Consider the following 21768-nt stretch of genomic DNA (forward strand, 5'->3'; position numbering starts at 1 on the left):
GATACAGCTGGAGGACGCACGGTGCCCCCCCCCAGATACAGCCGGAGGATGCACGGTGCCCCCCCCCAGATACAGCCGGAGGACGCACGGTGCCCCCCCAGATACAGCCGGAGGACGCACGGTGCCCCCCCCCAGATACAGCCGGAGGACGCACGGTGCCCCCCCCCCAGATACAGCCGGAGGACGCACGGTGCCCCCCCCCAGATACAGCCGGAGGACGCACGGTGCCCCCCCCAGATACAGCCGGAGGACGCATGGTGCCCCCCCCCCCAGATACAGCCGGAGGACGCACGGTGCCCGCCCCCCCAGATACAGCCGGAGGACGCACGGTGCCCCCCCCAGATACAGCAGGAGGCCGCACACACACAAACAAACATATACAAAGACAAATACATACACGCATAGGCTGCGTGCCCACTGTGCGTTTTTCAAGCGTTTTTGCCACGGAATTTCCGCAGCGAAAACGCTGAAAAAACGCTTGGTAATACGTGCCCCATGTTCCCCAATGATAATCCGCATGTGCTGTGCACATGCTGCGGAAATTTCCAATGCGGATTATCATTGCAGAAAAAAACGCAGCATGTCCATTAATTTTGCGGACACACAGCGTAATTGCCGCCATTGACTTGCATTGAATCGCTTAATATCCGCATGACTACATGTGCACACGCGGATATGAAGCGTTTCAATGTGCGGATGGTACCCGGGTCTGGAGAAAAGGAGGCTCTCATCCAGACCCGTGTACCATAGTACCGGTAAAAAAAGAATTTAAAATAAAAAAAATAAAGATTATACTCACCTTCCGATGGCCCCTGGTCTCCTCAGCGATACGTCCGGTCTGTTGTATGCGTTGCGGTGGTGTGAAAGCACCTGCCATGACGTCATTTGATATCGGCTGTCGCATGACCTGTCACATGACTAAATGACGTCATGAAAGGTCCTTTCACACCACCGTGAGCCGCTCAACACACCGGACGCGTCGCTGAGGAGACCGGGGGCCATCAGAAGGTAAGTATAATCTTTACTTTTACCATTCTTATTCTTTTTTTTAACTATTACTTGGTCACACTATATATGCCGGTTGCGTGGATTTATGTAGTGTGACCAAGTTGTCAAGCACTTTTCCAAGTGATGCTAAAATCTCTAGGAAAAGTGCTTGATAACCCGCATGCGGAAATGCATGCAAAAGCGCTTGACAAACGCTTCTACCTGGTGGGAAAAACGCATGTAAAATCTGCCAGGGAGAAGAGGAAAAAATATGCAGCATTTCTGCATCGTGGGCACTTAGTCATAAACACATTTGAAACACAAAAATACATATAAACAGACATATCACACAATGATATCTGCACACACTGACACATCACTCACCGTCCCCCTGCTCGGCTCCAGTCGTCCAGCTCCTCTATGGTGGTAAGAAGCAGTGCAGGGCACACTGCATGACGTCACGCTAGCAGACACTGCCGCGCACAGGGCCGTGTCTTCTAGCTGTGATGCGGCCGGGCCAGCACACGTGCGCACGCACGATATGCAGATATGCGCACACATGCACACGGTACGCAGATATGCGCACAGACGCATGCATACGTACATATCTTATAAACACATAAAACTGTCCTGTCCAGCATCTCCTCAGGCATGTCTCAGTGCGGGGCTGCCGGCATGTCACAGACATGGCCCTGGACCATCAGAGGGGCCCACTCGCCGTTGGGGCCTGGGCTGCTTCTACAGCATCTGTGTAGGACCTCTGGCGCTGCTTGATTGCCGGCACTTCACCTGACATGGCCGTGCGCTGTGCGGTTGTGTGTGGTAGTAATGGCGCGGCAGGGGCAATACACAAGCACAATTATAGGCGCAGTGTCGCCCCTGCCGTGTCATTAATACCAGACACAGCCGCACAGCTCACGGCCATGTCAGGTGAAGTGCCAGCGGTCCTGCACAGGGGAAGCAGCCTGGGCCACGACAGCGAGTGAGCCCCTTTTATGGTCCACAAATACATAGATATAGATACATACACACATATACATACATACACATATATACATACACACATATATACATACACACACATATATATATATATATATATATATATATATATATATATATATATATATATATATAAAACACACACACACACTGCACATGGACTTACCCTTTCTGTACATGATGCAGGTTCTTCCATCTTCTCTGTGGGGCAGCCTCTCCTCCTCTTGAGGCCCGACTGCAGAGCTCTGGTGTAATTGCAGGGTAGGAGGGGGAGAGCGGAGAGGTAACATTCAGTCCCGGGTAGGGGGCAGGGAGAGCAGTGGCCATGCTGTAAGCTGGCTCTGTGCTCTGCTGGAGGCCGGAGCAGGTGGGCGGAGCCTCCTCTCCTGCACTTACACAGTCAGCAGCTTGTGAGTCATCCTCGCAGCGTTGCCGGACACAGCAGAGCAGATTCCATCTTCCGACTCCCGGGCCCTCCTGTCACACATTATAATGAGGTCAATCCAGCCACAGGCCCCTGGGAGCCCCGGGCCCCATGGCAGCCCAGGGCCCCGGGCGGTAGCCCGGATTGACCTCATTATAATCCGCCTATGGGCCCGGGCCACACAGCACACTGGGGACAATAGTGGAGGAAGAGCAGGACTGACTGTGCGTCTTCTGCTCCCTCCACTGTTATGTTCCCAGCAGCAGCATCCTGTCACAGAGTAAAGGTCGGGGAGGAGGCTCACAGCATCGGGCAGCAAGGAGCTGATATCAGAGAGTCCTCTCTGCTGTGCCCCCATCCCCCACAGTGGGTTAAGCAGCACTTTTCAGCTGGTCGATGAACTTTGTGGCAGAGCTCCTCCAGGGCTGCACAGCTGATATAGAAGATTAGTGTGTGTGTGTGTGTATGTATGTACATATCTGTATGTATCTATGTGAGTATGTGTGTATATATGTGTATCTGTGTATGTTATCTGTGTGTGTGTGTATACATACTGTATGTGTATCTGTGTATGTTATCTGTGTGTGTGTGTGTGTGTGTGTGCATACATACTGTATGTGTATCTGTGTATGTGTATCTATTTGTGTGTATGTATGTGTGTACAGGGGCGGACACAGACTGTAGTGGGCCCCTGTGCAAGAATTTTTTGGGGGCCACCCCCCCCCTGCCCTTCATAGGGGGCATGAAGGGCCCCCCCCGTGCATCTCTCATCCCCCCGTGCATCTCTGATTCCCCCCACTCCTAGTTAATTAATTGTATTTAAAAAAAATAAAACTCGTTATACTGTACTTACCCCCAGGGCCGGCTCCAGGTTTTTGTGGGCCCTGGGCGACAGAGTCTCAGTGGGCCCCTTTAACACATACCATGATTCATGATGCACAGATACCACAGATATATATATATCTATATATATATATCTATATATATATATCTATATCTATAGTACAAGGCCAAGGATTTCACTTACTACATTACATGAGCAATATCTATTGTAAATTCTACAATAGCTCAGAAAACGGCGAATCCTCACAGCGCACAGTATTATGAGCACCATATAATGCTCCATACAGGATACTGACCCCCTTATAATTCTCCATACAGGATACTGGTTCCCATATAATGCTCCATACAGGATACTGGTCCCCATATAACGCTCCATACAGGATACTGTCCCCCATATAACGCTCCATACAGAATACTGACCCCCATATAACACTCCATACAGAATATTGGCCCCCATGTAACACTCCATGCAGGCTGTTTCCCCCTTATAATGCCCTATGCAGGATGACACCCCCCTTTTAATGCCCTATGCAGGATGTCACCTCTACCCCCCATAAAATGCCCCATGCAGGATGTCACCTCTCCCCCCCATATAATGCCCCTTGCAGGATGTCACTTCCCCCCTTTTCAATGCCCCATGCAGTATGTCACCCCCCCTCCCTTATAATGCCCCATGCAGGATGTCACATCCCCCCTTCCTCTCTTATAATGCCCCATGCAGGATGTCACCCCCCCACCCCCATATAATGCCCCCATGCAGGATGTCAATTCCCCCCTCCCCCATATAATGCCCCATGCAGGATGTCAATTCCCCCCTCCCCCTCTTATAATGCCCCATGCAGGATGTCACCCCCCTCCCTTATAATGCCCCATGCAGGATGTCACCCCCCCACCCCCATATAATGCCCCTATGCAGGATGTCAATTCCCCCCTCCCCCATATAATGCCCCATGCAGGATTTCACACCCCCTCCCTTATAATGCCCCATGCAGGACGTCACTTCCCCCCTTTTCAATGCCCCATGCAGTATGTCAGACCACCCCCTCCCTTATAATTCCCCATGCAGGAGGTCACACCCCCCCTCCTTATAATGCCCCATGCAGGAGGTCACACCCCCCCTCCTTATAATGCTCCATGCCGGATGTCACCCCCCCTCCCTTATAATGCCCCATGCAGGATGTCACATCCCCCCCCCCCCATATAATGCCCCATGCAGGATGTCACCTCTCCCCCCATATAATGCCCCATGCAGGATGTCACCTCTCCCCCCATATAATGCCCCATGCAGGATGTCACACCCACTCTCCCCACACCATATAATGCCCCATGCCCCCATACATAAAAAAAAAAATCAAATACTCACCTCACTTCTCACCTGCTGCAGCTGCTCCGGACTCCGGCATCCCCCGCATCTTCCCGCTGTGACAGCTCAGGAGAGATTGCGCGCGGTGTAAACATATCACCGCGCCCTCTGACCTGAGACGTCACAGTCAGAGGACGCGGAAGACGCTGCGGAGGCACGGGGAGGGGTAAGTATTGTGCCGGCGCCGTCACATGACCGGAGATGTCCCCCCGTTCAATGAACCGGCTACACGGGCGGTAGGTCCGCCCCTGTGTGTATATATATGTATGGATGTGTATATGAGTATATATGCATGCGTGTGTGTGTGTGTGTGTGTGTGTGTGTATCTGTGTGTATATGAGTGTATGTGTATCTACCTGTGAGTGTATATATGAGTGTGAGTGTGTATATGATTGTATGAGTGTGAGTGTGTATATGATTGTATGAGTGTGAGTGTGTATATGATTGTATGAGTGTGAGTGTGTATGTGATTGTATGAGAGTGTGTATAGGATTGTATGTGAGTGTGTGTGTGTATATGATTGTATGTGAGTATATATATATATATATATATATATATATATATATATATGTGGGTGTATCTATGTGTGTGTATTTATGAGTGTGAAGATATTTGTTTGTGGTTCATGTTTGATACTGTAATTGTAAAGGATAGGAAAATCAACCAGGCTCTATGAACGGTTATTCACCAAATAATCAAGTTATCTCTGATCCATAGGATCCGACCACTGTCCCCACCAGAGATTCTCAGAACAGGGCTCAGCAGTCTCGTCCTGAATGGAGCAGAGCTGTGCATATGTGTCACCCTGGCCTGGATGCCACAAAATGTAATAAAGCTGTGTCTGAGAGCAAGGGGGAGGTTCTCTAGTCAGGGGAACATTAGCATGCAGTACCTCCTGTCTCAGGCCAGTAGGGGGAGCAGGCTGCCCCTATAAAAGCTGGTGCTGGGGGCAGGGTTAGGGAGAACTTGACGGCCTGTCTCAGGACTGAGACTTGTCCCAGAGCAGAGCAGGGACAGAAAGTTGTATTGCACCTAAGAGGAAGTGTGGCAGGAGGAGAGCCACAAGCCAGAGACAAGAGGCGAAGAGAGCCTGTCTTGGCAGATCACGGACTTAATTTACCAGACTTTGGTGTCTGAGGCTGGGAGGATTCTACATCCTCCAGCAGATAATCAGCCCGCAAGGGACTGTATATTCCTTGGCCTAAAAAGCCTGGAGGCCCTGCCACAACCGAAGGGACCAGTAAAGCCGTACAAGGCTGGGAGCAGAAAGGAACCCACGTCGCAGGCCATACAGGCGAGAATACACGGAAAGCTCGGAAACGTGGGCTGTTACCCTATAACGAGGAGATAGCCAGAAGGAGCGCAGAAAGCACGGTAGGCCTACACCCTCACCCTGACCAGGGCCAATTTCCCCGTTGCTCTCAGACATCCAGGTCCCCTCCTAGCCGGGACTGTTTGTGGGTCAATTTACCTGTTCTAGTAAAGACCCTGGACTGCAACCTGTTGTCTGTGTGCTCCTTGCTCCTCCAGCACTATCAGCACTGGGACTCTCACTACCATCACTCCCACCATCCACTACACTGCCCTGGGGCCGCACTCTTCCCGTGGGGAGTCACACCATCCCAGCTGCATACATCATCAGCCCCAGCGGTCTGCCTTGCAGCGGCGGTTCCTAATGACCGCAAATTCACGGGTGGCGTAGTCGGACATAATCAACAACACATAACGGACTACCACTGGCCTGACCACCCTGAGCCACGGAACGGGGTTGCCACTACTACTCCCATCGTTCCCCCTATTGCCCGGATCCGAGTGCCCCACGGCCCAGGGGGCGAGTCAGCTTTGGCGTAGTCGGCAGGATTTCGTGCCCGCAACCACCGGGTACTGCGTGCCTGAAAAAGACTTTTGTAACATACCTGTGGCGAAATTTCCCGCCGTCCGGAGTCGTTTCCCGCCATCCGGAGCCGATTCCCGCCATCAGACGCCATCTTGGACCGTTTCCCGCCGTCTTCTGCCGTCTTCCCGCCATCCGCAGCTGTTTCCCGCCATCGGACGCCATCTTCAGGACGCCGCGCGGGAAGAAGAGGGGCGTGGACGTCAAAACCGCGGGAGATCCGAAGCTCCGCCCCACGCACCGACGCTGCGCAAGGTCCTGGAAGGGAGAGAGAGCGACGCTGACGTCATCAGGACGCGACGCCAGGTCCTCGTCCATAGCAGCAGCAGCGAAGCCGCGGCCTACAGAAGAGGATCGTCGGAAGGTGGGCCACGCTTAACTAGGGGGGAGGAAGATGTCGGACACAGAGGCGCCCACTACCACCAACGCGGCTGCAGCAGCGGTGATGCCCTTTTCCCTGCCCTCCATCCCTGGAGCGGCCTGGCTGCCCAAGTACTCAGGGGAGCCCCATGCCCTAACTGACTTTAAGGAAAGGCTGTACAGTTTGTTCCAAGTCTACCCCCTGACAGAGGAACAGAAGGTCAGCATACTAACAGGGCAGTTAACTGGCGCAGCCCAAAGGGAGGTAAAATCATGGCCCACTGAGGAGAAAAGGACTGTGAAGGGTATTCTGGCCCGGCTGCGGGGTACCTTTGACACACGTACCTCCGCTGAGATTAAAATGAGGTCCTATGGATGTAAGCAGCGGGCACAGGACAGCATCAGAGACTATGCCCTAAATTTGCAGGAAGCCTTGAGGGCTATCCAACAAACTGACCCTGGCAGTGTGCAGGAAACGGATAAACTGCTAACAGAACAATTCATAGAAGGTCTGCTGTCCAGCGCCCACAGGGCCCAGCTGCGCCTCATGTTCTTTCAGAACCCCGACCTGACCTTTGCCCAATTTAAGGACAGGGCCATAAGGGTGCTTCGTGAATCTGCAACCAGTGGCGCTATAAACCCCCGGCGCCCTGCTCTCACCTACCACCAGGAGGCGGCGCCCTCCTCTATGGACCCAGTGGGGGCTGATGCACAGGCCCTGAACCAAGCCCCGTCGAAAGACCTGCACCACCAAGTCCAGGAGCTGACCAGGAGCGTCGCGGCGTTGACCAGGACCGTCCAGGCGTTGCAAGTAGACCCGTCAAGACCCATCGAGCTGGCTTCAAGTCCGGAGGATGTCCCGTGGCGTCGACAGAGGAGGATCCCGTCGTTCCGAGGGAGGTCCACAGACCGCTACGCAGAGGATGGACAGCCCATTTGCCGTCGATGCAACCAGCCCGGACACATTTCCAGGTACTGTAATTTAAACGGGTCCAACCTGGGGCAGAGGGCCAACCCCCAGGCATAAGATCACCAGGCCCTTATAATTGGCGTGATAAGTACATTGGGGGGCGCCCGGTTTTACCCGTGGTGCTGGACGGTATCCCCATGAGCGCCTTGCTGGATACTGGGTCACAAGTAACCACTATCCCTTATGTACTTTTTAAGCAGTATTGGACTGATGCTGATATCACACGGTATCCAGACAGTAACGTGAGCATCATCGCCAGTAATGGCTTGCCCGTGCCGCAGATGGGGTTCAAGGAGATGACCATTAAAATTGGTAAAGTTGAACTGCCGGCACAGGGAGTGATTATTGTGGACATTGACCGTCGTGAAAGTCACCCTAAAATAACTGTGGGTACTAACGTGATTGAAAATTGTCTTTCAGAGGTAACTGTAATCTTACAACAGGTGGCGGTGAATGCTAGTTCCAGCCCACAGAGAGTCCTCAACATGGAGATAAAAGCCCTGATGAGACGGCAGCAGGTAGAACTGTCTGGTGGTGAGATCGGTAGCGTAAGACTGAGTGACCCATTCCCCATTTCCATGCCTCCCAAAAGTGAAATGATGATCTGGTATCGGACTGCAATCGGGTTGAGAGGTAGAGAAAACCAAGCCATGGTAGAACCTGTGTACTCAGACAGCAGGCCCACCATTTTGACTGCCCGGGGGGTGGTTGATGTCCGTCATGGGAGGGTGCCCGTCCGCATTCTCAACATTGGGGAGAGGGAAGTACACTTACCCAGGTACGCTACACTCGCCAAACTGTTTGTTGTCGAACACCAAGCTATCAGGGCCGTGGAACCCTTGCCTCCATCTCCACAGGTGGAGGGTAATGGCTCCCAGAAACAAAAGGAGGACTGGTGCCAGAAACTCCATGTGGGTGCTGACTCCACTCCCCTGCACCAAAAACAAGGAGTCTACCTGGTGGTACAGGAGTACGAGAGAGTCTTTAGTAAGCACCCGCTAGACTTCGGCAGAGTAAAGGGGATAGAACACCACATCCCCACAGGGAGCCACCCACCGATAAAAAAAAGACACAGACCTGTACCCCCTGCACATTATCAGAACGCCAAGGGTATGCTGAGGGAAATGAAAGAAGCTGGGGTCATTAGAGATAGCTGTAGCCCCTGGGCAGCCCCCCTGGTTCTGGTAAAAAAGAAAGACGGCACCATGAGAATGTGCGTGGACTATAGACAAATCAACCGTATCACCCACAAAGACGCATATCCGCTGCCTAGAATAGAGGAGTCTTTAGCCGCACTAAAATCAGCTAACTTCTTTTCTACTTTGGACCTTACTAGCGGGTACTGGCAGGTTCCTGTGGCAGAGGCTGACAAGGAGAAGACCGCCTTCACCACCCCGATGGGACTGAGCGAATTCAACTGTATGCCTTTCGGGCTCTGCAACGCACCAGGGACCTTCCAGCGGCTGATGGAATGCTGTCTAGGGCACCGAAACTTCGAGACGGTCCTCCTTTACCTGGACGACGTGATCGTCTATTCAAAAACCTACGAGGACCATCTAAAGCACCGGGCCGAGGTGTTCGAAGCCCTGGCAGGCTATGGCCTGAAGGTGAAACCATCGAAGTGTCACCTGCTGAAACCAAAGGTCCAGTACCTAGGGCACGTGGTAAGCGCGGAAGGAGTGGCCCCCGACCCTGACAAGGTCACGGCAATCAAGAGCTGGCCAAGCCCCTCAAACATCAAAGAGGTGAGACAGTTTCTCGGATTGGTAGGCTACTACCGAAGGTTCACCCCGGGTTCACTAGGATGGCAGCTCCTATGCAGGACCTCCTAAGTCCAGGAGCCAAAAGCCTCCCTTCAAGTGGGATAAACCGGAAGAGGAGTCCTTCCGCCAGTTGAAGATGGCCCTCACGGGGGATGAGATCCTGGCCTACCCTGATTATGGTCAGCCTTTTATTCTCCACACGGACGCCAGTAATGTGGGACTGGGAGCAGTACTGTCCCAAAACCAACAGGGCAGAGAAAGGGTGATCGCGTACGCCAGCCGGAAGCTGAGGCCCACCGAGAGGAACCCGGAGAATTACAGCTCCTTCAAGCTAGAATTCTTGGCGGTGGTGTGGGCCGTGACAGAACGCTTCAAGCATTACCTGGCCTCCGCAAAGTTCACCGTGTACACGGACAACAACCCGTTGACACACCTGGACAATGCAAGACTGGGTGCCCTAGAACAGCGGTGGATGGCCCGTCTCTCCAACTATGACTTCGTGATCAAGTACCGGGCAGGCAAAACCAATGCCAACGCGGACGCCCTATCAAGAATGCCTCACTTACCTGAAGGTGACGAAGACCCAGAAGAGCTGGAGGAGGTAGAACTCCCTGCGTTTCACCGGTATGGAGCCGCTCAATACTCCCACCGCGTGAAGGAGGAGGATCTAACAACCGTGATGATCAATCCCCTACCTCACCACAGCTGGGCCGAGACCCAAGATAGTGACCCTGCCATCCGCCTGGTGAAAGATCTGTTGACCCAGAAAGACGCCCGCATGGATCCGCATGCCCCAGAGGAAGCTAGACAGCTATGGAAAGAGAAGAGCAAGCTGTTCCTCTACGAAGGCAAGTTGTGCAGAAGGATTGTCAACCACCGGACGCACGAGTTGACCTGGCAAGTTGTGGTCCAAAGGCGAGATGCAGCTATGGTCCTGGGGGCTTACCATGACAGAGCGGGACACTTCGGTTGGAAGAAACTGGAGTTCCTGCTAAGAGGACGGTTCTTTTGGGTCGGCATGAGAGGAGCTGTAGAAAAGTGGTGCAGAGACTGTGGCCCTTGTCACCTGAGGAGGAAGGACCGCACCAGCCAGAAGACACCCTTGAGGCCCATCGTCACCACGCAGCCTTTTGAGCTGGTAGCTCTGGACCACGTCAAATTGGCTCCAAGCCGGTCTGGATACATCTATGCCCTGACAATCGTGGACCACTATTCCCGTTTTCTAGTGGTGGTCCCGGTAAAGGACTTGACAGCCCAAACAGCGGCCAGAGCCTTCCAGCAATATTTCTGCCGTCCACACGGGTATCCGGAACAGGTCCTGACAGACCAGGGTCCAGCGTTCGAGGCTGAAATCTTCCAGGAGTTCTGCAACCTCTATGGCTGTAAGAAGATTCGTACAACGCCTTACCACCCCCAAACCAACGGGATGTGTGAGAAGATGAACAATATAGTCATTGATCTCCTGAAGACGTTACCCCTGGAGGAACGCAGCCTGTGGCCAGAAAAACTGCCGGACCTGATAGACCTACACAACAATATCCCGGTGAATGCTACAAACTGCACCCCGGCTTACCTGATGCGAGCTAGACCAGGTAAGCTGCCCGTAGACCTGGAGATGGGAGTCCTAATACATGAGGACACCTCCCCGGATGCGGACTGGGATACGGAAAGGCAACTGCAGTACAAGAAGGTACAGGAGAGTGTGGAGAAGAGCCTGGCCCAGGTGAGAGAGAGGCAAGAAAAACTCTTCAATCAACACGCCCCTGCTGGTCCCCTAGAACCTGGTGAGCAAGTCCTGAAGCGGAAGAGAAGGCTACATAAGTTGGACGACCAGTGGGAAAGGGAACCCTACACCGTACTGCAGTCTGATCACGACAACCCGAAGGTGTGCGTGATCACCAAGGACGGAGGAGAAACCACTAGCACCGTCTCCAGAGACCACCTCAAAAGATGCCCCGAGCAAATCCGTAGTGCAGAAGAGGATCAGAGTGACCTTGAACCCGCAGAGGACAAGGAAGAAATGATCAGCACCGTTCTCGGAGAGTTCCCTCAGTCCTGGACTCGCATAAATGATGCCATAGTGGTACCTGTCCTGCATTTCCTGCAACCGGCACAACAACCAACACCAGAGTTGGAAGGTGAAGAGGAGCAAGCGGTTCCAGAGGCAGAAGAGCCTGTACCAGCAGACCAGGAGAGTCAACCCTCTGCTGACAGTGAGCCTGCCATGCCTGCGGTAAGCCAAAGGACCCGCAGACAGCTGCCTGCCCTACCTGTACACCCAGCTGGTAGCTGCACCCCTAACGCTAGTGGGGAAAGCCAAGTCAGTCCACCACCAGACAGTGGGCTACGTAGGTCGACCAGGAGCACAAAAGGGCAGATACCCGCTCGCTGGAGAATATAGAGTGTACTAAAATTGTAAATAACCCTGTTGCCAAGTGTTGAAATGTTTGCCAAGTTACATGCATGTTTGGTAATTCTGTGTTTCAGTTTCTTGCAGCTACCATAAGGATTCAAAGGTTATGGACTTTTTATAACCGGGACCTTGTATGGACTGCATTCGGGGCCTAACCCAGGAACGAACTAAGACTGTGAAGGACTTGGGGTAGGACAGACTCCCACCTGGTTAAGGCTCGCCGTTGTGCTGGTGATATGGACACCCGGTCACAGACCACACTGTGACCTTAAGAACTCAATCTGTGCGTCGTCTGTCTATTAATGTTTTATGGTCATGCATATAATCCTTGTTTATTGTTTAGTCCCGGAGTACTAAATTTTACTAGGGGGGAATGTGTCACCCTGGCCTGGATGCCACAAAATGTAATAAAGCTGTGTCTGAGAGCAAGGGGGAGGTTCTCTAGTCAGGGGACCATTAGCATGCAGTACCTCCTGTCTCAGGCCAGTAGGGGGAGCAAGCTGCCCCTATAAAAGCTGGTGCTGGGGGCAGGGTTAGGGAGAACTTGACGGCCTGTCTCAGGACTGAGACTTGTCCCAGAGCAGAGCAGGGACAGAAAGTTGTATTGCACCTAAGAGGAAGTGTGGCAGGAGGAGAGCCACAAGCCAGAGACAAGAGGCGAAGAGAGCCTGTCTTGGCAGATCACGGACTTAATTTACCAGACTTTGGTGTCTGAGGCTGGGAGGATTCTACATCCTCCAGCAGATAATCAGCCCGCAAGGGACTGTATTTTCCTTGGCCTAAGAAGCCTGGAGGCCCTGCCACAACCGAAGGGACCAGTAAAGCCGTACAAGGCTGGGAGCAGAAAGGAACCCACGTCGCAGGCCATACAGGCGAGAATACACGGAAAGCTCGGAAACGTGGGCTGTTACCCTATAACGAGGAGATAGCCAGAAGGAGCGCAGAAAGCACGGTAGGCCTACACCCTCACCCTGACCAGGGACAATTTCCCCGTTGCTCTCAGACATCCAGGTCCCCTCCTAGCCGGGACTGTTTGTGGGTCAATTTACCTGTTCTAGTAAAGACCCTGGACTGCAACCTGTTGTCTGTGTGCTCCTTGCTCCTCCAGCACTATCAGCACTGGGACTCTCACTACCATCACTCCCACCATCCACTACACTGCCCTGGGGCCGCACTCTTCCTGTGGGGAGTCACACCATCCCAGCTGCATACATTATCAGCCCCAGCGGTCTGCCTTGCAGCGGCGGTTCCTAATGACCGCAAATCCACGGGTGGCGTAGTCGGACATAATCAACAACACATAACGGACTACCACTGGCCTGACCACCCTGAGCCACGGAACCGGGTTGCCACTACTACTCCCATCGTTCTCCCTATTGCCCGGATCCGAGTGCCCCACGGCCCAGGGGGCGAGTCACATACATGGCCTCTGCGCTATTCATTATCTATAGAGGTGCTGAGCGCTGCGCTCGGCTATTTCCATCCGTTCCATTCCATAGACAATGAATAGAGCAGAAGTCAAGCATGTACCCCTCCATTCATTGCTGAACTGCAGAATCCTAATTATTCTCAGGATTGCTGGACGTCCCAATGGTTAGTCCCCCAACAATCAGTAATTATCCCTTCAACGGGATTGGGGATAACTTGATTTATTTGGGGAATAATCCTTTAAAATCAAATGGCCTCTGTTCAACGTATTCACCATGATGTAAATGTTAAACAGTTGCATCCTATGGATGCCAAACAGTGGTTGAAACATCCACTGTAAAAAAAAATATATATATTTTAAGTACGGAATAGTGCAGTATACTACAATATTCCATACTTTCATTTGTAGTATACTATCAGATACTAGACGGTATAGATACCAGACATATAATTTAACATAATATATACATGGTTGGGCTCAGCAGAATCGAATTCTAACAGAGATGTTGCCTGTGGCTCAGAGCCCGAGTCTCTGGGGGTCCCATGGCCAAATTGCTCTCATCATAAGAAGAATGCCGAGCAGGGAGGGGGGCCCAGACATATTTGTTGCACAGGGGCCCCAAGCTGTCAGTGTCTCTGACATCCCGGTTGTGGAGGAACCCTGCCATGCGGCCTTACCTGGGAGCCCTACCTCTCCTGGGACCGCCCCGCCTTCCATGGCATGCTCCCCCTCCACAGCTGTCTGCCCCCTGTCTGTCCCCTCTGTGACAACCTCACAGGACAAACTGTTCCAGCATGCTGGCTGGCCACACTCTAAGGCCTTATCACAGCTGACTTGATTGATCTCCTCCCCACTCCCCCTCGAAGGGAGAAAAAGACAGTATATCACCCACCCTTACATCCCCATCAGTAGGCATGTTAATAACATTGGTATCAATAGGGGTGGACATGACATTGTCTGGAGAGTCAGGCCTTGGGGGTTCAGTGGCCACATAGTGGGACACTAGCCGCCCCAAGTCTCTCCCAAGTAAGACACTTGCGGGAATATTCAGAGTTACCCCCACCTCCTGATGCTCCAGTCCAAATACACCTTGGCGATGGGCAGCGCTGGCTCGACGCCTCCAATCCCGGAGACGGTGAGAGTTTTCCCAGGAATCAAATCCTGGAGCGACACCAGTTCAGGCCGCACAAGAGTCATCTCAGCGCCAGTGTCTCGCAGTCCTATGGTGAAGATCTGAAGGTTGTCAAGGGACCTCCCACCACCCCCACACAACAGTGGACGGTTTCTGGGACGGGGATGGGACCTTCTTGCGCTGGGGACACATGTCTTTTGAAGTGGCCTGGCTGTCTGCAAAGGTGACACAGTCGGGGTTCCCCTACCGGCGTGGAGAGAAAAGCATGGGTAGGTAGCCCTTTGGGCCTGGGGGCAGGGACAGCAGGCACCGCGTTTGTCTTACTCCCTCTCCAGATGGCAAGTTTCTTGGCTCCTGGAGTCCTGTTGTTGGAGTACTCGTCAGCAAGTGTCGCTGTTGCAGAGGCCCCCTTTGGCTTCTGGTCACGGAGGTACTGTTGGAGGTCCTCCGGGCAGTTCCACAGAAGCTGCTCAGTCGTGATGAGCTCCTTCAGCTGCTGGACGATGGTTCCAGTCCCGTGATATCAACAGCTCTCAGTAGGGCCTGCATGTGATCGACCCAGCTGTCTGCAGGACCCTGCTGTATACTCCGTAGCTCCTTCTGGTACGTCTCAGGGGTCAGGTTGTACTGCCGGACCAGAGCCTGTTTGATGTCCTCATAGCTCAAGGTGGTCTCACTGGGCACCCAAAGATTTCCAGGGCCTTACCCTTAAGGCGAGGGGTTAAGAACCGGACCCACTGTTCCTCATGCTGATGGTACTGATGGCAGATTTTTTCAAATGCCAGCAAGAAAGTGTCCAAGTCCCCTCCTTTGTCCAGCAGGGGGAAGTCCTCCGCCCATAGCTTTGGGACTCGGATCTCAGGGGACTCGGGACTGACGGGGGCCTGCAGCCGGAGCCGAAGCATATTTTCCTGGTGCTCGAGCTCCTGCTGACGTTCTGCTGCCGCTATTGCCTCACAACGTGCTGCTGTTGCCTCGCGATATGCTGCAGTTTCCTAGCGACGTTCCACCGCAGCTGTGAGGGTCTCATAGGTGGCCTTGTCTCCAGTCTTGAGACTGGCCAGGGCAGCTTGCACAAGGTCCTCCAAGCCTGCCTGGCTGGGGGAATGGTCAGGTGGTGGATGGCCCACTGCGGGACCGACCGCCGGCGACTCTCTCCCTGGGGAGCCTGGGCGGGACTCCCCTTCTGCTGGAGCAACATCGTCTTCCACCTTCACCCCACCATACAGAGCATTGGCCATCTCCTTGGTTCTGGCTCTGGTGCCACTGGCCATCTTTGCACTCTATAGTCACTGAAACCGAACTGTTACCTGATGCACCCACACACCTTACAGTATTTGAACTCGGACTGTCTAGTGCTGAGCTGATCTTAAGACCTCAGCAGCAAAAAATACTACTGGCTGTCTTTAGTGTCTGTGAGTATGCGTTCCACACTCACACACACTATTATCTCGATCCCACACCACTTGCACCACTTGTGACGAATGGCACCAAAGAGATCCTGCCGAATCCCACTGCTGCCACCACATGTGAGGGATCCACACCTCACCACCCGCCTGACGTCACAATTATGTCAGACGGATTGCGTGATACGGATCTGCCCTTTGCACCAATGTCACGTTCCACACCCCTTCGGGGACGCGTACTGTCAGTTCTACACAAACACCCCCTGTCCACACGGGTACAGGAAGGCAGCGGGAGTGTGAAGAGGTGGCCCACTCAGTCACTGACGTGGCACCACACTCGCTCACATCCCTGACAGGCTGAGAGGCCTTTTCACTAGCTCCAGTGAAGCAGAACCTTGTCGGCCTGTAGAGCTGTCAACAGTTCCTATTATATATAATTCCCGCTAGTGGACTGGGAGATTATATTGGGCCAGGAAGCAGCCCCGGTAGAGTGTTTGTTGGACCGAACAACGGATATGAGGATTCATGGATCGAGATAAAAGAGCAGCACAAGGTTAAATTATTAATTTATTATTTATTACATTGTAATCTCTATTGTAACCTCTATAATCCCCCACCAAAAAGGGCACACTGATTGACATGGGATTATATCTACAATATTCTTCACACCGCTTATCAGGGTTTGGGATCTGATTTCAGCAGACTTTGATCAGCGTCTGTTTTTACAATCGGTGTTTCATCAATTTTTTACTCTTACGAAACAAAAAGCTGATGGAGATTTCCAAACTTCTAACAAACAATCATGACAGATGGTCAGCACTAGGATGCAACTAAGATGGCATGTTACTGCCCCTCTGTCAGCATAATGCTCAGACATGTGAACAGCCCCATAGTCTATAATGGGTACATATTCTATCCGTAATGAATTGAGGTAAAATTTGTATGTGAACAACACCGGTCTGTATGGGACCTAAGTAGGATACATGTGTTGGCAACATGTTTTCACAGTTTACAATAGGTAATCTTGGATGCATATTATGTCCTGATGTGTCAGTGCTATGAACATATATGTGACTATATAACTCTATATTCATTTTAGCTGGATATGTATGCCCATGTTTCATTCATGTTGTTATGATCCCTTAAGACAGAAAAGAAAGTCTACACAGAAACAATATATAAAGATGGTTACTTACAGCAATCCTCAGAACAAGCTGCAAGAGAACATATGTGACATTAAGTTTTCTCGCATAACAAAAGTAAAATCTAAAAACACTCACTTGTCAATCCTATAGATGGAATATATGTTTCACGGAGGCTATTAGCTTCCGTGAATTGAAACCATGAAGTGTGCTCCAGCATGTTATTTGCTGAGAGGGTTAAAACTCCATTGTAAAAGGGAGTGGTTTTTGTGAATGGCCATTGTGAAGGGTGGGAGGACATTCACCATATCTCCTCCTCAGTGTGTGGTCTGGAGTTAAAATTTCCCGGCTGTAAAGGCATTCAGTGTTCTGTAGGTCTGGAGAGAGGAACTACAGATCTGTTTGTGTGGAGCTATCCTAAACCATATGGAGTTGCTGAACTCTAAGCTGGCAGATCCCTGATACCACAAAGAGTGTGCTTTTGTGTTACCATTTTGCTTTTTTCTTCCTGTTTTGCCCAGCGGGCTGTGTTTTTTCTTTTATGGACTCAGTGTTAGTTTATGCTGCATTTTAATAAACCAACCAGAAGTTTTAAAGAGACAGCATACCTGTGTCTACCTCCGTGTGCAGCTGAGTGAGAGATCAACCACAGATGGTGGAGAAGGCAGTCAAGATCCCCAGGAAACGACGACAGACAACATGGAGGACCTGATCAAGCACCTGGTGAAAGCTCAGCAGGAGACAAGCAAGCTTCTATTGCAACAGATCCACCAACAGCAGCAGCAGCAGCAACATGACCAGATCCGACAACAGCAGCAGCAGATGGAGTTGCTCCCAGAGGTAGTTCGTGCGAGGCCAGCAGCCCCTCCCCCAACTCCAGGTGATGACTTGTATGTCTGGAAAGCGGTAAGACGAACCATGCATAAAATGACCACGGATGATGATGTAGAGGCATTTTTGACTGTGTTTGAGTGGGTGGCAGAGCGGGAGAAGCTACCGCCGGAGCAGTGGTCGGTGGTGCTGGCCCCCTATATGACTGGTGAGCCACAGAAGGCTTATTACAACCTGGCCTTGCAAGATGCCCAGGAATATGGTAAACTTAAAACTGAAATACTGGCACGTGCTGGAGTGACTATGTCAGTCAGAGCCCAAAGAGTTCACCACTGGGGTATGATGGTGATAAACCCCCTCGCTTCCAAATGTTCGGCCTTCTGCATCTTGTACAGAAGTGGCTGCAGCCAGAGTCCTTCACTCCAGCCCAGATGGTCGTGCGGGTTGTCATGGACAGATTTGTGCACTCCCTACCTAGGCCGGTGAAGACTTGGTTGCCCAGGGAGACCCACGGAATGCGGATGACCTGATCGGCCTCGTAGAAAGATACCAGGTGGTCTAGAGGGCCCTAAGGAAGCCAGGTGGTGCTGCATCCCCATACTGGGGTACTCAGAGGGAGCCAGAGCCACAAAAGAGGAGGAGTAGAGCCACAACTGGGGGGAGTCCAAGGACCCAAGGGATTGCTGAGGGATTGCCAAAGGCCACTGGGAAAGGTATAATCTGCTGGAGGTGTCACGGTCCTGGACACATAGGTGCCTGTTGCTCTATGCTCTCTGAGCAGATGGACTCTTGCGTTGGAAGGCGCTGTTTGTATTATGCTTACCCCGCCTGCAGTGTGGACTATCAGCCCAGTGTGAAGCCACAGTCCTGTCTCGTTACCATAAATGGGGTACTGGTGTCGGGACTTTTGGACTCAGGGAGTTTGGTGACTCTGATAAGAGCCATATTCTCCCACCAGTTGATCCCTGGGAAAAACGTGGGTGTCCGCTGTATCCACGGGCATGCCAAGGACTACCCTGTCACCCAAGTGACTATAAAAACAAACTGGGGTATTGAGTCCCATGATGTCGGGGTAATCAGAGACTTGTTACACCCAGTTATAATCAGGCAGGACTTCTGGCTGTTTTGGGACTTGTGGGGAAAGGCGGGAGGTGCCCACTAGCTCAGACTGCAGCCGGTTCGTCCATAAAGAATCCCCATTACAGCCAGAGGCGAATGAATTCCCAGTGTGTGTCCTTGCTAGCGACGAGGACGAGACAGGGACCCAGGAGGATGACATTCCTGAACTGGGGGTTTCTGGGAGGAATTTTGGTACGATGCAAATGCAGGATCTTACATTGAAAGGTGCATTTGACAATGTGACTGTGATAAATGGGGTTGCTCAAGAGCTGGGGAGTGCCATTAGGTTCCCATATTTCACCTTAAATGAGGTACTTCTTTATCGGGTCACTAAGCCAAGAGGGGAAGTGATAGAGCAGTTGTTGGTGCCGGGTCCCTATAGACATAGGGTGTTAGATTTGGCCCACTCGCATGTCTTAGGTGGGCATCTGGGAATAGACAAAACCCAAATGCGGGTCCTGCAGAGGTTCTACTGGCCTGGGTGTCACCGAGACATTGTTAATTTTTTCCGGTCTTGCCCTACTTGCTCACTGCTCCCGTGTCCCACTTCCGGAGTCCTCTGGTTCTGTTACCCATTTGACCGAATTGCCATGGACCTTGTAAGGCCCTTAGTAAAGTCCGCCAAGAGTCACCAATACATACTGGTTGTGCTGGACTATGCAACATGGTACCAGAGGCAGTGCCATTGAGAAACTCCTCTGCCAGGAGCATATCCAGAGAGCTGGTACATATCTTCTCCCGGACGGGCCTGCCAAAGGAGATCCTGACAGACCAGGGAACTCCATTCATGTCGAAACTGATGAGGGAGTTTTGTAAGGCTCTCCAGATTACACAACTCAGGACGTCAGTCTACCATCCGCAGACAGACGGCCTGGTGGAGAGTTTCAACAAGACCCTAAAGTCCATGCTTAAAAATGCCATGGAGAAGGATGGCTGAGACCTGGATTGCCTACTTCCCTATCTGCTATTCTCCATTAGGGAAGTTCCCCAGGCCTCTACAGGGTTCTCACTCTTCGAGTTGCTTTATGGACGGCACCCTCGGGGACTGTTGGTCATTGCGAAGGAGACCTGGGAAGCCGAGGTAACACCCCACCGGAGCGTCATCGAGCATGTGGCCCAGATGCAAGACCAGATCGCGAGGGTGATGCCGATTGTAAGGAAAAGCCTCCTTCAAGCTCAAGAGGCCCAGGCAAGGGTCTTCAATCAGTCAGCGAGACTGAGACAGTTTAGCCATGCAGACCGGGTGTTTGGTATTGAACCCCACGGTGGAGAGCAAATTCCCATCCAAGTGGCAAGGGCTATAAAAGGTAGTCGAGAAGTTGAGTGACGTCAACTACAAGGTCCACCAACCAGGGAGAAGAGAGCCATATCAGGTGTACCACATTAACCTGCTCAAACCTTGGCCCATCCCGAAGCCTGATTCGAGGATGTCACAGTGGCAGAGACACGGTCACCGTCTCAGAAGCAACAGAGCTGAGAGCTGCTTCAGTGGAACCGGGACCTGTTTTCAGAGCTGCCAGGTTGTACGCAGGTGGTCGAGCATGAAATCTTGACGGAACCCAATGTGAGGGTGAATCAAAGGCCATATAGAATTCCTGAAGCCCGCCGCAAGGTGATCTCCAAAGCGGTGAGGAGAATGTTGAGCCTGGGCGTCATAGAGGATTCAAAGAGCGACTGGTCCAGCCCCATTGTCCTGGTGCCGAAGCCGGATGGAGAATGTCGATTCTGTAATGACTACAGTAAGCTGAACAAGGTGTCAAAGTTTGACGCGTATTCGATGCCCCACATCGATCCGCTCATTGAGAGGCTAGGGTCAGCCAGATATATCACCACCCTGAACCTAAGAAAAGGGTACTGGGAGATTCTCCTGTCACCAAGTGCCAAGGAGAAGATGGCCTTCTCTACTCCTGATGGGTGCTTTCAGTACAACAGGATGCCGTTCAGTCTACAGGGAGCCCCAGCTACCTTCCAGAGGGCCATGGGCCGGATCTTAGTCTCTCACAAGAAGTATGCTGCAGCTTACCTGGATGACATTGTAATATTCAGCCTGGATTGGGGAAGTCATTTACAAAAGGTCCAGGCGGTACTGGATGCGCTAAAGAAGGCATGGTTTACGATAATCCCAAAGAAGTGCGCCATGGGGAAAGAGGAGGCAAAATACTTAGGCTACATAGTCAGAAGGGACGAAATAAAGCCACAAGTAAATAAGGTGGAAGCTATCGGAAATTGTCCGCAACCGAACTCCAAGAAGCAAGTTCGGGCGTTTCTAGGAATTGTGGGGTATAATCATAGTAATATAGTAACAGTTTTTAAGGTTCAAGGAAGACTAAGTCCATCTAGTTCAACCCATAGCCTAACATGTTGATCCAGAGGAAGGCAAAAAAAAAAAAAAAAACATGTGGCAAACACTAAGCTCCACATTGGGGAAAAAAATTCCTTCCTGACTCCATACGACAATCAGACTAGTTCCCTGGATCAACGCCCTATCAAGGAATCTAGTATATATAACATGTAATATTATGCTTTTCAAGAAAGGCATCCATGCCCTTCTTAAATTTTAGTAGTGAATCACTCATTACAACATCATGCGGCAGAGAGTTCCATAGTCTCACTGCTCTTACAGTAAAGAATCCGCGTCTGTGATTATGATTAAACCTTCTTTCTTCTAGACGTAGAAGATGCCCCCTTGT

General features: G+C 51.9%; 1 protein-coding gene across 3 annotated transcripts in view; it reads right to left on the minus strand.

Annotated features, from left to right (window-relative positions):
• Positions 1-21768, minus strand: part of IZUMO3 (IZUMO family member 3) — a 105945-nt gene that overhangs the window by 41931 nt on the left and 42246 nt on the right. For 2 of the 3 annotated variants that reach the window (XR_012252608.1, XM_073657830.1), the window contains exon 3: positions 17183-17200. Coding sequence is in view for 2 of the 3 variants with exons in the window: in XM_073657830.1 (XP_073513931.1) it covers positions 17183-17200 (18 nt within the window). In the remaining variant the exon portion in view is untranslated. Of the gene's footprint in view, positions 1-2155; positions 2659-17182; positions 17201-21768 lie in introns of those variants that run through there. The other variant, XM_073657829.1, reaches the window with a different exon arrangement.

The sequence above is a fragment of the Phyllobates terribilis genome, unplaced genomic scaffold, assembly GCF_046119375.1.
Source record: "Phyllobates terribilis strain yellow unplaced genomic scaffold, ASM4611937v1 Scaffold_12__6_contigs__length_324123572, whole genome shotgun sequence".
Classification (NCBI taxonomy): Eukaryota; Metazoa; Chordata; class Amphibia; order Anura; family Dendrobatidae; genus Phyllobates; species Phyllobates terribilis.